We start from the raw sequence: 18,244 nt of genomic DNA on the forward strand, positions 1-18,244 counted from the left end.
TTATATTTAACCATGAAATATATATAAGCTAGATTAAAAACGAAGGATAAGAACCTAAAATCTGAGATACACCAAGCTGATGGTCGGCTTTAGGTTAATGTCTGATGGCTTTTGAGTGTCGGTCGGCTTTAGTATTTTTAGTGTGTTCTTTCATCAGCTGTTTGTCGAGAGCTGGGAGCTACCCAGCTTAGTGAATGAGCATACAGAAAAGAAAAATGACAAACACTTGTCTTTGCAACTTCGCATACATGACTGAAAAAAAGCTACACGAATAGTCATGATCACGGCAGGTGTATTCACAGTTCTAGCTTTTCAGGTTTCACTGTATAAAAGCCGAATAGACTACTGCGACCTGCTGGTATGACAGAGTTATGTTCTCTCAAGCAAACGCAGAATGTACACGCACAGTTTGGTGTGTCAGTTGCGCCTGCCTATTAGCAGCACAATCCGTCGACCTCGAATCCACACTGATATCAAATGTAAAATTCTGCTTTAAAGAATGCATCTGCTTCACTTCATTACACACACATAAATCATGCCACACACATTTGCCAAATCAGCATCTTTATTTTATGAACAAATGCATTTTGCATTTTGTGCATCTATTGTCATTTATAGATCATAAAAAAGCAATTTACAAGCTCTTTAAAACAAACAAACAAAAAAAGCAGCACAGAATGATTATGAGCAAAATATATAATTTGAATAAATATATTATTTCATGCTATGAAACAAAATTCAGAAATGGCGAGTTAACTTTTACAGCATTGGCACCAGCTAGCTTTAATGTACTTCATTATTGTATAAAACAGTAGAATTTCTGAGGTTCACAGTAGGGTTTGTGAGGTTGATAATATAGTGGATTACAGAGAGATACTTCCATTGAAAAAGCACAAAGCTCTCGATCATTTTCTCAATGCTAGAGCCCTGTGCTCATCCCATGGATACAGAAAGTAAAAATGGAAAAAGAAAATGTGGGTGTTTTACATACACCCATGAGGCAGACTGTTATTTTTTGGGAACCATTGACTGAGGACTTGCTTCCCCAACCTGAAGTAAAAGTGCATGATTAATTTGAACATACAAAATGCACTGCATGTCCAAAGTGGCCATAGCTGAATACTAGTAAACCCTGAGTTGTATTTTTATTATTTTTTTTTGCCATATCACAGAATACATGAGAAATGGAGGCAAACAGAATTCCAGGGACTGTTTGATAGAAGAAGTCCACCAATAAAACATACTTATTACTTTCTGTATGCTGTTTTTTAATTTGATTTGCAGTCCCAGTACGTGAGGATGTGGAAGAGATCCGTGTGGCGCTCAGGGAAGGAGCATATCCTTCCCAGGATGCCTTTAATATTTGATACAGATACAGCATTAGACTGGCTGCAGTATAGTGACAGATGGATTGTGTACAAATGTAGACAAATGCACAAACAAAACATCCATGAGGCTCAGAAACTCATAGCCTTCAGCTGATACACAGCATATAAACTGTAGTAAACCAAGAAGCTAAACTTTGAAAGCATTTTCACACAATGTGTCCAAATGTTCACAAGTCTATTAGTTATGATCATTATAATCCTCATCCTCCTCGTTTCCATGGCTCCCTGATTTCACTGATAGCACTTACTTTGAGACATGATACTCCTGTAATGTGCAATCAACTGCAGTGCCAAACTGCTTTAAAAAAAAAAGGATATTGCTTTTGCATATTACACAGTGGGGACACACTGAAAGCAGAGAAGCAATGGAAGACTTTAACTAATATCAGTGTTCATAAACTACCTGAAGCAAGTCAGCTTTGATATGAGGACAATTTGCAAATTCTTAAAGTAGTCCTACAGTTATTTCTTGTGAATCCTTCAATCTGATTCATGCTCACAGCTCATAGTAACTGCTTGGCCTTTCTGTGATTTGAATACAAAGAGTGAACAGTTATCCTGTCACAATGAGTTGGCTGATACTAATCTCGTTACACTCAACCATAATTAAAATCACCACTATGTCCCTTATGTACATATGTATTAGTATATAAAATCAAATACACCTGACCAGTCTAAAAGCACCATTAAAAAGTTTAAAACTCCCTAGAAGTGAAATAGTTGAGGCCTTATAATTGAGTCCCATTAAAGAGGAGTACGATATGTTAAGCTAATCCCCTCTATGTAGAATATCTTTTGATTACATTATTTTAAAAAAAGTTTATCTTAAGTGCATGCCAGAAAATAACATTTTAAACAAAAAAATAAAATATAGGAACAGAAATACAGATGTCCACCTGGGTTTTAGTTATAGGTGTGGTAACCACCATGCAGTACATTTCTACATCTACAAGTGGTCTAGCATGCACTTCAATATTAAACTGTAGAGTGGTTGGCACAATGAGAAAACTCATTCAGCCAAGATCTAATTAAAAGTTAAATTCAATAGTTCAAGGTATAATTCACTTATTTCAAGAGGTAGCTTCTCATGTATGAAGCTGTCTGATTGTCCCTTTATGACCTGCTACAATCTCTTCTGGTCAAAACTGCATATTACATATATAAATGCAAAACCTCTGCTACTGCATTTAACTTCTTAACTCCATAAAACTTTAACACATAGTACAGCACACATAAAAACAACAAGTAAAAGATTATATGCATTTATAAAGCGAGAACCCTGACAAGTGGTGTTAATAAGCATAAGTGTCAATTGCTTGATAATTATATGTGGACCAAAATGAACTGACTCATGCACAAACAATGGATCTGTCCTGTAAATGACTAGAAAAGGGTAGATCAGGTAAATTAGCATTTCTTGTGGAAAGGCACAGATTCAGTCCTAATACAGATTACGCATTCCTAAAATCATTTGTTCTTCAAAGAAATTATAACATTTTGTCATCCCACCTCTACTATCACATGATTATGGCTTAAGTCACATTTAACCACAATTTAACTACAGTTCTCTCATTTGTTCATACATGGTTTTAGAAAAGAAAAAAAAAGAAAAAATCCTAGTTAAGAACTCATGCACTACCCCATGAGCATTTGGCTGAAAAATAGTTTCATGGTTCTTGTTGGTTGTGGGATTTAGGTTTGCTCTCAACACTCAGCTTTGCACTGTATATAACCATTACTACCGCTTTTTTTGGTTTGCTCTTTGGTTAGTGGCCAAGATTGCTTAAACGATTAGGCAGACAGAATCTAATCTCTTTTTTCTTACATCTGAACAAACCAATCGAAAACATGCCATGTCAATGGGACGACTGCATACTACCATTCTCAGCACAAAAATGACCTGCTTGCAAACCTAGGCTGCAAAATATTTTGCCTGATTTTTCCAAATAAAAAATAAATTAATTAAGACCAAAAAAATAAAAATATTAAAGAGAACAGAACCACCATGGGATTCTATGAAGCACTGCAACTTCTCAGTGCAAAAGACAAACTAATTTAAATAAACCAACGTTGTTCAGAAAATAATGAAATAATGAAAAAGCACCATTAGTATATCCACTGTAAAACCATCTGCTTTGGTCTAGGGAAGAAGGTTTTGTAGGTTAGCTGTAAAATGAGGAAAAGTATACTTTACAATTCGGTAGACACAGGCTAAATCACATATTACTTCAAATTAAGTGCTTTGTTTTTCCAGAAGGTCATTAATAAATGTTTCCAAATGCCTAGTAGTGGTATCTGTTAAGAAGGCATGACAGCCCAAGAACAAAATCGGCTCAAGTGTCTCTCTCAGAGCAAAAAGCATCAAGCTTTACAGTGACCAAATCATTAACATAACACACACTTCTCACAGTAGAAATAAAGCAGTGTGTCATTGTTTTCCAAAACACTATTACAAAAACTTTCCATCGATTGTCACAGGTAAATCTTTGTCACCTGATTTATAATGGAAGCGTGTCTGCACATTTTGCACTTTAGAAAGCGCTGTAATAGGAGGCCAGAAGATTAGAACGAACACTGATGTTGGCAGGTAAAGTCAGAAAAGCCGAGAGTCATGCAGAGTACATGCTCTACATAAAGTCTCATTCAAAGGGATGAAAACTTTGGTGCCTTCAAAGCTAGCAACCATCAAACAAGTATAATTACCAAAGTCTGCTTCGCTCGATTTATAAAAAACACTGTTAGAAGCCAAAGAAAGGCAATACTGAACAGTGCAACATCAGATTAAAATTTCCCAAGGCAATTTAACAATATCTTTAGTAATTCAAGGGTCATATTATTCCACTCAATGTTAGTTAACTAGACTAAAATAAACTAGCTCATTGATTTTCAAGCTCAAGCAGCTCCTTGATGTCTAAATTTTGCAATAATAAAGTGTGACTATGCTTATATTTTTTCAACAAGAGAACATATGACCCATTTTAAATAAGTACAGCCTAGTTATTTTTAGCCTAAGAATGTATATAGTTTTTAGTGCCTAATATTTATTTATTTATTTTCTTGGAAAATGATGCATTGTTGAAATCTAGGCTATATTAGGGTAATCCTTGAAACAGTGACAATGGAAGCAGTATGTCCAATTATGGCTTTGGAACATGAGCTTAGACGACTTTGAAATGAACAAACTGCAAGGAAAAGCTTCAAAGGCAACAAAAGACATTCATCCTCAATTGGGCTCTAAGCCTACGATTAGCTTCAAAACAAATAATGTACAGACACTCATCTTACACGAACCCAAAATGCATTTCAGGCTTATTTAGTGTTGAGGATTTTCGGTATGATTTTCAGTACCGAGATACTTGTGCTGCTCAGAGGTTTCTGAATGTCAGGTGTATTGTAATGGACAATGTGATCGAAAACTAACTAATGAAAATGTAACAAAATAAAAAACTAAAATGAACATTTGAGCAGATTTTTTCTTTTTTTTTCTTTTTTTTTTTTTAAATATACTGACTTTCTTGTATTAAAATCTCTAAAAATCTAAAAAGGTTTTCTTGCATTATAATAATGTTATGGTTGATATTTACTTGCTGTTGTAAACCAAAACTGTAAATAACTATGCAATTCATATGATCTTGTTCAAATTCCCTAATCCTTAATGCAGAATAGAGCAGGTAGACGAACATAACCCTAACCACCCAAAAAGCACCTTCAAAAACATTGCATGTTTAACAAATTAATTGAAAGCAGGTTGAATTTCATACAGTCTCAAACAGTTCACTGTAGTACCAAGGCGTTGTGTAGTGAAAAATGTGTTGTGCCAAGATTGCTATGTAAAGCAACTAAATCCTTTCAAAACAAGCTTCTTCACTTCCTTTCAGGTTCTGGACTGAGGTAGAACCCGGTTGGAGCTGAATAAACGTTGACAATACTGTCTTTTTGTGAGTATGTTACATTGTGTGATGAGGTATTGAACAGATGTGTCACAGAGCTTTTGCACTGGTAGGTAAAACCAATCCTTGTGAGTTATCAGCCTACTTGAGGCCAAATGTGCAAAAACAGGTCAGGTAAAAGCATGATATGACAAGCATCTTAACTGAGCTTTCACATTATTAATTATTGCAACATGCCTATATTACTCTATGCTTAAAAACATGGAAATATTTATCTATTAAAAAAACATAAAAAAAACTCTTTAAAAGGCCTTAATTATTGAGATGTCCCACTCAATCCTTCTCCCTGACTACAATTCCATTCACCTTTGAAAAACTTGCTTATTAAAAATGCATTATCTCTTCTTAAACCAGATCACAAAAATGCACAAATAGAAAATGTGCAAGGCATGTTTAACATCTATTTCTCTGCAAACGTTCAACCTTTTAAGGCTGCACATTACAAATCCCCACCCACTACAATCTTAATTTTTTTTTTTAATAATCACATCTGGACCCAGGAGGTTCTTAGACACTGCCCTTCACACTTTCCTCGCTTGAAGTTTTTGCAGACCCATCATCATTAAAGGCATCACTGTAGACATTCTCCGAGACCTCCAATGGCACCCCTCTCTGACCATCCGCTGCTTCCCCTTGTGGGCCTGTGTGGTTGTTCATCTCAACGCCGGAACCCATGTGCTTCTTACGCAAGTGCTGGTTGAGGGTGCCCTGAAATGGGAAGCACTTGCCGCAAATCTGGCAGTGGAAAGGTTTATTGTCCGTGTGGCCACGGATGTGATACTCTAGTTGATCTTTGCGTGTGTACTTCTTGCCACAGTATTTGCAGACAAATGGAGTAATGCCCATGTGCAAACGCATGTGGCGGTCCAGGCTGCCTTTCTGGTTGAAGGACTTGCCGCAGTAGACACACACAAGGCGCTCATTAAACGGATACCAGTGGCCACGGAGACCTCGTTCCCTCACATCATTCTCAAAAACTACTCCTGATGCGATTCCTTCTGCATCTTCCTTGCCTGGTTTAAGCTGAGAAATTACATCACCTGGGACTGGTGCATTCCGTTTAGGCCTGCCTCCTCGAAATCCACTGAGAATCGACTGAGTTGGATTGGATGGACTGATACCAACAAAGCAGGATGAAGGGAGTGCTGAATATTTGTACTGAGCAGGGGGTGGGACTGGCCCATACGGTCCGACGGTCACAGCTAGAACTTGCTCACCATCCACTAGTTCCGTGTGGTAGCTTTCATCACCTGCTGAAGAGCTATCTGAGTAACTGGGCCGCTCTGTTTTTTCCAGCTTAATGTGAATGTCAGCAACTTGCCCATTCTTCTCAATCAAGTCCACCTGATCAGGTTCTGTTTCCATTGCTGCTTCCTGTTCTGAAGCACAATCGCTCCCTCGATCTGATTGCCCTTCCTCTGGTAAGTGTGCAAGCCCTTTTCCTCCTCCACTTGCTTCTGCTCGATGGCTTTTCCTAGGGTAATAGGGTGGGGAAATCTGGGTAGGATTTAAAAATATGCCCAGCTCTTTTGCTCCATTGTGTCCAGCTCTAGATTCGAGATCTTCTTCGGCATCTGCTTGGCCAGAGACCACAGGGAGACTGATCTTTGAATGAAGGCCTTCTAAGATCTGTGTACACTTGTCGATGACGGCTTGCATTTGCAGGAAGCTGGCGGCTGTGAGGAAGCTAACAACATCACGCAGATTCAGCTCCATGTGTCCCGTGTAGCAAAAGGTTAATAGCTGCTCAAACACTGCAGGGTTCTTGATCACAGAGATGGAGAGCCCACTCATGGTGCCCAGAGACGAGTGGTCACGGAAGTACGGTGAACTGGCAGCCAGCACAGCTTTGTGTGCATGGAATGGTCGGCCCTGGATGTGCACAATAATATCGCAGAGCTTACCCTGGATCCGCAGCTCATTGAGCTGCTTAAGAACTGTGTTGCTGAACTCTGGCACATCAAATTCTATGAAGCCACCGTCGTCCTCCATGACTTACTGATGTTTCACCTGGTTTGCAGAAAACCTACAAGGAGACCAAAAAAAAAAAGTTTAATTTCATAATAAAAAAATAACTTTAAATAATACAACCAAAAAGTAAAAACAAACAGAGAAGTGAGATCAAACAAAACAGACATTTATAAAAAAAAATTTACGAGGCCTGGTATTAATGACATTCTTCTTCTTCTTCTTCACCACCTCTTTACCCTGCAACCGCATCACTCCAATGCCCTTAACCTGCTCCCTACTGTCACCACAAATCAAAATATCATCCGCAAACAACATAACCCACGGAGACTCCTGTCTGACCTTATCCGTCAATCTGTTCATCACTATTGCAAACAGGAAAGGGCTCAGAGACGATCCTGGATGCATACAACCTCCACCTTGAACCATCCTCATACTTCACTGCCTCATACATGTCCTGCACCCCCCTCACATACCTCTCTGCCACACCAGACTTCCTCATGTAATACCACAATTCCTCTCTCGGCACTCTGTCGTACGATTTCTCTAGACCCACGAACAAGCAATGCAACTCCTTCTGAATGCCATTATTGAGAACATATTTAATAACACATAATTACACAATTGAATAACAAATTGTGGCTTTAACACAAGAAATGTGTAATATTTTGATTTAAGAGATAAGAATTAGGCACCATCTACCACATAAAAGAAAAAATACACAAACTGTATTGCTTTTGATTTGTGCAACTTCACTGCACTGCTGTAAGTCACTTATCCAGTCTTCAAAAATAAACTTTAATTTAATAGCATTGCAACTGAACTATATGATTCTGTTTAAGATGTGAATGTGACAGTGTAAAACACAGTAATGGCATGGTAAAAAAAAAAAGAATTGTACAAAGTAAAACCTTTATTGCTCGTATGTTGTAGGATCCCTTGAAACCTTGGAACAATTGAAGCAGGATGTCCAAAAAACAACACTACATTACTGTTTAAGTATCAAAGGTTGATTTGACAGAGACAATTATGATTCCTCTCTGCACTGACTCACTTTATTCTGTGTTCTTAATTCATGGTATACAAAAAAAAAATCAATCACTGTCCAGTAACAAAACTAAGGCAAGAATGTAATCAGAGATGAGGAAAACTAGGTGTTACTATCAATAGGAAAAAATCCTTTATAAGCTTAATTTCTACTATATTGACTGTTGAACCCAATAACATTTTTTAGAATTTTTTTAAAAAACAGGTGTTCATGTCACTAACATGTGCAAGTGTATGTTCCATTACAGTAACTATGTGACTGGCTGATCGCATTAAGCAAATAAACTAATATGTGGTCATTGAATCTGCCAAATGATCCAATCTTAATATTATATTATAAGTGCTTTTCATGACCTGAGAAATGTCTTCTGGCAAACTGGAACTGAGCAGTCTTGTGTGTTTTACTGAATCATGCCTTCCCCTTTACCCAATCTAAAGGTTAGCCTAGTGCTGCAAAGATGGTTATACTTTGGGCAAATTCTCAGATTTTCACATAGGACCTCTGTAGTTTCACCACAGAGACTTTCAAGCTCTTTGGTCATTTTTTGATTTTTCCTTTGTTTGTTCAGTTCGGCTTAGTTATTAGCTCTAAAAAGTCCCATTGATGTTCAAAGGACATTCAAATCTTCCCTTTCCCAGGTGTGTCTCTTAATAGTTTTGTCTAGAAAGTCTGCAAACAAGTCTTTCATTAACGCTAATGGCTTAAATATATTACGCATCAGAAACATTATCAGAAGAGTCGATATCATCCTGGCAATTCAGGATATATCATCTAAGTTCATTTAATTTGGTGCCAGTCCCTAAAACATGCTACTGGGGCACACACACTAGAGCTTTCAATTGCCCGTTGGGCTTGAAAGACCCCCTTTTATCAATCTGCTCAATGAAATGATTTCCCCAGAAATGTTTTAAGTGTGTCAGTATCAAAAATCAATTAGGATCAGCCAAGACAGACAAGTTTTGGTGTGCGCTAATATATATATATATATATATATATATATATATATATATATATATATATATATATATAGGTAGTCATTAGGGCTGCACGATTTGTGGTCATTATTGTGGTCAACATTGCAATATGAAATTGCGATATAATAAATTGTGTCATGAGTCCACTTGAATGGTTATCAAGGAAATTTGTGATGATGCTGAAATATGCATTTGTAAATCTATTAATGTTTTTTAAAAAAAAAGCTTAGTTTAATTAAAAAAAATTCTCAAAGGTACAGCTGAATGTAATAAAAATATATAAAAACATATACAACAGGGGATAAGCCAAAAGAAGAAGATACAATTTTGCAATCATTATTATTGAATGTGTTTAAGCTTTTTTATGGAAGATTGCTAATGATTTGTATGGTGTGGAAGTGGAGCATTGTGGTGGGAGGGCAGAGCCATGGAGGGGCGACAACAGAATCTTGCCCAGTTAACACAGGATCTAACAGACACCGGAGAGAGAGAGATACCAGGCAGGGCTGACAGCGTGTATTGGGGATGTGTGTGAGAAAGTGGAGGATGCCAGATGAAGGTGCGCCAATTTACAATTGTGCACGGTTTACAAGTTGGCGTCGAGAAAAGACGTGCGGGACCGCAAATGGGTGTGTGTCCAGGCATGGGTAGGAGGAAAGCGACAGGGCAAAAGTGATTGAAAAATAAAAGAAAGCTCTGTCTGTTGAACCTTCACCTGTCGTCTCTTTCTTCCAAGCTGGAACCAGTGAGATCTGTTACAGATTTGTCATAGTGGCATGCGAAATAGCAACTTTAATTCAGCAAATCTTGCACAGTACCTCTCTCTGCTCAGTGTTGGTGATCTTATAGCTACAATAGCACCATATATCAGAGGTCTCTGCGCTGCACACCGGTCACAAGTCATGAGACCGCACCCGCCGCACGTGCACTGCCCAAACTTAGACTATCTGGTCTATATAATCGCACAAGCCGACATCACAATTGCGATACAATTAATCGTGCAGCAATGGTAGTCATCATGAAAAATTACATAGTGAGTGAAAGACGTGGTAAAATCGCATAGTAAAAGATGAAGACTTTAAAAAGTCAACAGTAAAAAGCCAACCTTCAAACCTGGACGATACGGCATCAAGCACAGCGTCACCAAACATTTACAAATGGCAGTGTTTATTGATAAGTAACTGGCTTACATACATATTTACAGAGGTAAAAATTTAAATATACCTGGTATTTGTCATTTCCCCAGACACACTTGCATTAATATACAATGACATTCGCTAGGTAACAAGCAAGCTCTTGCTTGATTAGGTACCAAGCCATCAAGATTGCAAATAACGGTAGCCTTAATTTACACAGGAACTGTTTTAACAGTCATGGGCGACTGCCATTGGTGAAATGTTAAAAGCTCTGAAAGCTTTTCTGACACATGGGCAAGATGTGAACTGCTGCAGTATGAGAATAGTATTTCATAGACATGCTGTTATAAACAAATAACTCCGGGATTATATAAGTAGCTTTGATTTGTTGTGGGGCACATCATACTACTTTGATTGTTTTCTATTATAACAAGTTATGTAATGGATTTTAAGTGACTTTTTGTTGAACAGATTTGCTGCTTGTCTCTCTAGACTTGTGTTCTTAATCAGTCTCATAATAGCAGTTTTCTTAAATATTGATGTTTGCACAAGTTATTGAATTGTTTTTTGCATAATGTTCACTTCTCTACTTGGCCCCAAATGAACTGCAAGAAGATATACAGGCAATTTCACAGTGATTTGGAAATAAAGGGTGATAGTTCGGATACAGGAAAGAAATATATTAAATTTTCAGAATAAAATATGTACATTGTAGACCTTTTTGATTGTGGCTGATATGAGGACACAAAAATGTGCACCAGCATGCAAACCAAAACCTAATCAAGCACAACCATTCAACACCTCACATCACTCTATGGAGATTAGGGTATGTAATTTACTAAATGCTAGGCCAAGCAATTAACAAGGACATTTCTGTGCTCAGTACAGTCTCCTAGGCCTACTCTGAAGCTCCCTAGATTATCATCTGCACTAGACGTCTCAACAATGTGTAATTCTGCCAGCTTGTAAAGACACCTGTACAACTACCTAGATGTCTAAATCTTGGCATGGTTTAAAGCAGCAGTTCCCAAGCTTTTATTTAGTTTGAAGTCCCATTTTTGGACCGCAAGTAACATTACTTTATTTGAACTGAAAGCAAGCAAGAGGCATTCATTTTACATATCCTGTTTTACACTGTCCCAATTTTATGTAAAGTGAATCTTACAGTGCGAGGCAAAATGGAGGCTGCCCACCTACGCTATAACTATATTTGACAAGTTGCCAGTGAAAGTACGCTGAAGTGGTTTAGTGGACTCAAGGGGCAAATGTCATTGGCTAAGCTCCAAAAGTCTGCACTTACAGTTTTACAGCTCTGGATTTTGTTCTTTAGCTGTTGTTGAAACTGCTAAAACTATGCAAGTCAAATAGATTGAGATCCTTATTAAATCACAAACTATGCTGGGTGAACACTTCATTGTTCTAGCGAAACATTTGCTTAAGTCAACATTAGCCCAGTTTCCGATGTGAATTTGATAATAATGTTTGGTTTTCATCCCAAGTCTTATGGGTTTGAACAAGATTTAAGCAGGAACTCAATCCCCAGAACATGCCTTTCCCAGACATAAATAAATAATGATATATTTTTGCTTAAATTCAGTGTGCATCTAATTTTTTTTACATTCAAAAGCTTACTTTTTCTGAGAGCTTGATTAAATTATTTTATTACTCACTCTTGAAAAGCAGTAAATTTAAATACTTTCTCAATTTTTAAACACAAGTTAGTTTGACCCAGCTACACATGCCAGCAAGATAACCAAGAATAGCTGCCAAATTAGCACCTAGTTTTTGTTTTGTTTTTTTACTTTCAAAAGTTTCAAAGAAAATTTCAACTTTCAAAGACAATTGTTAAGTGCGTTTTGTTTATATGCTGCAGTGATGCATTTGGAATTAGAAGTAGACAATAAAAAATATTTCAAAGATATGTTCTTCAATCAAAACCAGTGCATAAACCACCAAACACAGTTGTCTTTATAATTCAGCTATTTCAAATCAAAAATGTTGGGTACTCCATGCAATGCTTCATATTTCTTGTTTAACTGGGTATCCACTGTGTTTGTGGTTATTACAACATATTGCTGAAGTTTTTTGAACTTTTGAACTTTTTTTCTCTCATGTTCAAAATGGCACACTCATCACAGTAGGCCTTTTTAAGTTTGCACATTATAAGTAATCACAATGCTAACAGTCTTGCAGCATTTGACTAAATCTGAGCATAAATTCATCTCGCTACTTGCTACAGCATTCACATCAATAAACACCCACGACCCAGTTGCATTGTGAGTCCTGCATGCCTGCACCATGAGAGATGATGTGTTGGATCATGTGCTCTTTCTTTCCTTCTACTTACTTTTCTCCACCCATCATTCTGGTACAAATCTATCTTAGTTTCATCCGTCAAGATTTTCTAATACAATGCAGCTAATGCAATGTTTTTAGATATAAGCAATTGTGTCACTGTTCAAATACTTATGGACACTAATGTATAGTTCTTATGTTTGCATCGCAGTAAAATGTTGAGTCATTTAAGAATGGCTGTTGCATACAGATTTTTTCAGGGCCGTTCATCAGTGGTGATGAATAAGTGAACTGAATCAAACATTCAAAAGGAGGAAATCTAGAGAAACTGCAAGGATAATGGTTAAAGTAAAGACTGTTTCATATGTGATGTGCTGTTCTCCTTATACTGAATGGATTCCTGGAATGATATGACTGAGCTTAGTACAAAAGAGTACATTTTAACATTACACCATTTACTCCAGGGCCTCTGGTACATGGAAATTGTGTGGGAAGATAACGCTCACCTGATATTTATCACTGCTATAGAAGTACCAGATAAGTCTTCTCTATGGACTACTGGCCTCTTTTCTCTAATGCAGTTATATCCAACTAGTGAAGAACACATTTGGGAGGTTTAATAAGAGGCATGGCAAAGTGTTTCAGCTAAATGTTTAAAGAGACAATTGTCTGGATGCCAACAGTGTTTAAAGCTGTTATTCATTCTAAGGGAGGATTTTTCAATGAAAATAAAAGTTAAACACCTGTACATTTATACTTGTTTGGTAAAAGCACAAACAAGTATAATAATAATACAGTAACTAGTTTGTTGAATATAAATAGAAGAAACATGCATGTGCATCTCAAAAAAGATAAAAGACTAGACGTTACCAAACATTTGTCAGGGGATGTACACCAGCCATATGTACACCATATGTCATTTATCTGCTCTAAATTGAAACATGAAAAAGTACGACAGCACAGTGACGGGTAAGAGCTGGCAGCCAGTCAGCAGAGAGGAAAAGAAAAAGGTAGCATTAGCATGCAAACAAACAAAACGCCAGTGTTGTCACAAGTTTTCTTTGGACCTCAGGAAATGCTCTTCGAAGTCTAAGGCTGCAATAACACCACAAATCCTAGAACTTCTTTGCTGCATTACTATTTTCAGAACTTTTACTCTTTTATACAAGTCTTATATAGACTTGACCCTGAAAATATATAATGTCTGTAAGCAAACATCTCTTTTTCATTAAGCATAAATAGAAGGCTAACATTGTGTTTGAACCCAAAAAAAGCAGAACACATGGTAATCTTAGGCAGGAGTGAGTCATCTGGGGCATCTGCTTGCCTTGGAGTGTGAATATATTGCTTTCTAACATTATCTGAAAAGGATTTATTTATTTTTATTTTTTATAAAAAAACAAAGACAAACCTGTACAGAATACCATGTGCAAATAAACTGACAGCACTAAATAATAATAATAATAATAATAATAATAATAATAATAATAAATAATCATAAATAATAATAAGTGATAATTGCAACCAATTAATCATTGTGATAATCAATTAATCGACTTGTATATTTCATTTTAATCTAAGCTGCATAACTTGTCAAAAGAGTCTAATAAAAAAATGAAATGTATATTTTTTCATTTTTTTTATTTTATCTGTTCATTAGCTGTTGCAGACCTACAATAATCCAATTCTGCATCACTAAATACACTGCCAGGCCACGATCAAATAAAGAGTTCTGATGTTCTACATGTGCTTGGAGGATTCTGCACTTGCGAGTCACTCTCTGCTGCAATGGGTATACATGCATGTCAGCTGTCCTTCAGTGAACAATTTCTTTTTAATGCTGTAGAAATATACAGATAAACAACTTCTGTAATTATAAAGACCATGATGTACTGAACATTGGACTAGACATGTTTCTTACATATCAATTATCAAATCTCACAGATAATAAGGGTACACCCTGCAGTATATCAATAAATCCATCAAGCTTTCTACGCTTGCAGGTGAGAATCCAACTCAGCGCACTCATGTGTGGACCTGACTGCCAGCTGTAGGGTCCCTAACCTACTGTGTGCCTGCACTTTCTTTCCCCATTAGGTAAAGCATTAGAACACAGGTCAAGAGGGTTTTTTTTTCTTCTTTAAATGCCACTTGCAACAACACCCTCCTGGCCAACACTTCAAACTTGGTCAAAATGACCAAGTCTGCCCTCAATACCGAGTCTGGTCTCGTATAGGGCGAGGCTTAAAATAGCAGAACTGCAATTTCCCAATTCCATATGTTACTCCTTACGTCACATCTGTGCACAAACCTATCAGCATGTTGTTCATTATAATCCTGTGGTATCAACATTTAAGTGGAAAATAAATGTATGCTTTTTGTGTACATAATCACTCATAATGAAGGAATACTTGCAGACATGGAGCAGAAACTATAAGCAGACAAAAACAAGGATGAGATAATTACAGTGCCATGCAGTTAAGGTTTATTTTACACAAGTGAGAATGTGGTTTTACATAATATACCAACGACTGTGATTCACGACACACACAAGCATACAGGGGTGCAGGGTGATCACCTGCCTGATGTAGCAAGGGTATCTTAATCACAGACAAGGTCATAGTCATTAGATGAGCATTTGTTTTCCATTTTCTCATTTGAGAATAGATGTTATCTTATATATCATCAGACTATTTCTGCAGCCTATTAGTGTCATGCTTCATTATTGTATAAAGTAGCACTATATATTGTTTAACATGCCATTAAGTCACTATACTGCTTTTGATTCACGAAAATGTCAAGTCGCAGAAATTCAAGTGTTTGAAAATAAGAGTTATGCCCAAAGCTTTAGAGTTAGATGGATCAATTGATTCAACCCACACGCAAAGGTCAAAAAAAATTTTTTTGCCTCTATGTCTAGGAATAATGAAATCAAATCAGGGCTTGTAATGCAGGTAAAACAGATTTGCTCTACTAAGTGGTACGGCAGAAAAGCACTCATCCTATCATCTGTAAAACACCACAGCCACAGGCCAGGAGCCAAGGAAACCAAATTGCCCACACTCTCCCACAGGAGGGATGGCATATCCCACACCTGTCAATTATAATCACATTAGATATATTCTTAAATAAAGCTACTTTTGGTATTAATAAATCCTCCGAACGATTTTTAGTTGTTAGCCCTAGTTTAAAATGATGCTGCTTCCAGTGCTTGGGGAGAAAGGTTTCATATCTGCATCATGCGCAAGACTGGCACTTGCTCCAGAACCAGCACAGGGCACCTTATTAGTGTGGCTAAAAATGTCAGCAAAGACAGGCACAATGCCGTCACTTACGAAATCCTCCAGGACAGGTCAAACTTCCAGCAAGACAAAAGTATTGTATTTCTAATCACTGCTGCTGTCACCTGCTTGATGCTCATGGATCAGCAGATAGCAAGGCTGTCAAACAAAAACATCTTTTACGGCTTGTTGTAAAGGGAAACTCAGCCATAAAAAATTTACCAGATGCAATGCAATAAGGCCTACTTAGGCACATGGCTTAATTGGCTTGGCTCCATCTGTTCTAACAAGTCCTACAGGAAAAACGCCTTAATGCTTCTACCTATACAACGTAAAAGAGTAGCACTTTGAGAAACAAAAATAAATAAATAAATCAAATAAGCAGTCAGGCTACAACTTTGCCTGTGTAGGAAAAACCCCAATCTTACAACTATTAAATAATCCTCAACTATACAGCTCAACCTTGTTATTTCCAACCCTATAACCTAAATACTCATCGACATTTAATCAAACTTAATTTGACTTTATATACTATGAGATCTACCAACCTGTTGAGGACAGTCAACCTGCATGAACCCTGAGAGAATTCAGATGCACCGCATGACCTGGAATTGCCCAACATCAGCCACTCTGTTCTTTGCCCAGTGCTTTTTGTTGGTACACTGCAGCAAACACACTTCTGTTTTTATCCAGCGACTCCACTGTTTCCCAATCTTGGTCCCAAAGTATCTGCCAATATGTTCACTGTTGGCCATAAGATCAGCCTGAATTCACCAGTTAAAAATCTAATTAAATGGGTGTGTTCCAGCCACTTCCAGACATGTGTGTAAAACGTGCAGAACCGGAACCTGCAAACATTTTCTCTAAATCATCTTGGGGCAAACTAATGAGTCACAGAAGTTAACTCGTCTAGAGGTTTCATCATGACATTTTTGCTCAGCTCTAACTGAAGTCTACAGCTACAACCAATCGAGAAAAAAAAAATCTGTGTAGTTTAAAAGGCATGAGGGGGAAAATGAAAGCCAGTGAGAACTGGTTCAGGAAATGAGGAAGCTGTGAAGAAGCTTTTTGTCACGCTAGAATAAGTTACATGACTTGTAAGAAGTTAGCATTCTTCAACCAACTCACAGCCTCATCAGCTAATAATATTATTTTATCATTTGGTAGTTTAAAAAAGTATGTCTTACTTTTTAGCTAGCTAGCAAAATATTTCTTTATTATATTATTATATGATATTTCGTTTTTGACCACTCCTGAGCCATGCAGCAAAGAACCGAGCAAAAAAAAAAGTAAACTGGGCTTCTTTGCTTTATTCTTACACATTGCAATTTATGCAGAAAAACTAACATAAACGTAAACCTCACCAAGCCTATACTTTTTTCATGCAAACATTGACTAGCCAAGTTGGCTTGCTAGTTCAAAACAAATTTTAGAATTTTTTTTTTTTTTTTTTTTTTTTGGGGGGGGGGGGTGTCAAGGGGTTAGGGTGTTTCAGTTTGACACTATGTTGTAGGGTGTCATTATTCACCGAAGCAGCCAGTTAATCGGCCAGTTAGTCCGAGCTATAGGCTAGTTTTCCACCACTAAACATTTCATTATAATACTTACAGTAAAACTTAGCTAGTTAGAGCGTTAGCTAAAACGGCAATGAAATGCTAGCATTAAAAGCTAGTTCGCCCGAAATTCATTTGCTATCCGGTGCAGACAAAAATCAGTCAGACATACAATCTATCAGTTCTTATTTAAAAATAAAAATTATGAATCCGCAAAAATATAAAGTCCTCATTACCGTTCCGTCTTAAAAGCAATCCATTCCCCCGGAGCAACTCGCTTTAGCTCCAGTCTAGCCTCCGCCTCCGCCTCCACCACCACCTCCTCCTCCTCCTCCTTCACCAGCTGCTGCTGCTGTTCTCACTACCCAATCTGTCTCCTGCCGGTCAGCCGTGCGCATGCGCGACACGTTCACGCACGCGCACTACGAACGAGTTCCTGTCAGTTTAGCGTCACTCAGGAGAACCGGTGGGCGTGGCTAATAGGTGGAACCACACTCGATGATTGGCCAATGTAAACCGCCCTAAACTGTATTTATTAGTAGAAACGCAAAATGATTGACGTCCCTGATCCCCACCCGTGTTCACCTCTCAATAGTCTCCGATCAGCAGCATTCCTTCACTCTATTACACCTTTAATGCATTACAGAGGGA

General features: G+C 37.5%; 1 protein-coding gene across 2 annotated transcripts; it reads right to left on the bottom strand.

Moving 5' to 3' along the window:
• Positions 1-547: 547 nt before the first annotated feature.
• zbtb34 (zinc finger and BTB domain containing 34) lies at positions 548-17,900 on the bottom strand. Of its 2 annotated transcripts, none has more exons than XM_046871729.1 (2): positions 17,830-17,900; positions 548-7,364 (listed from the first exon to the last, which is right to left on the bottom strand). In XM_046871729.1, exon 2 carries the CDS (start codon positions 7,328-7,330, stop codon positions 5,846-5,848), a length of 1,485 nt encoding a protein of 494 aa, XP_046727685.1. In that variant the 5' UTR covers positions 7,331-7,364; positions 17,830-17,900; the 3' UTR covers positions 548-5,845. The 2 variants fall into 2 exon arrangements, with proteins under 2 accessions (XP_046727685.1, XP_046727686.1); XM_046871730.1 differs by lacking the exon at positions 17,830-17,900 and adding an exon at positions 16,589-17,436.
• Positions 17,901-18,244: the final 344 nt, after the last annotated feature.

The sequence above is a fragment of the Silurus meridionalis genome, chromosome 17, assembly GCF_014805685.1.
Source record: "Silurus meridionalis isolate SWU-2019-XX chromosome 17, ASM1480568v1, whole genome shotgun sequence".
Lineage (NCBI taxonomy): Eukaryota > Metazoa > Chordata > Actinopteri > Siluriformes > Siluridae > Silurus > Silurus meridionalis.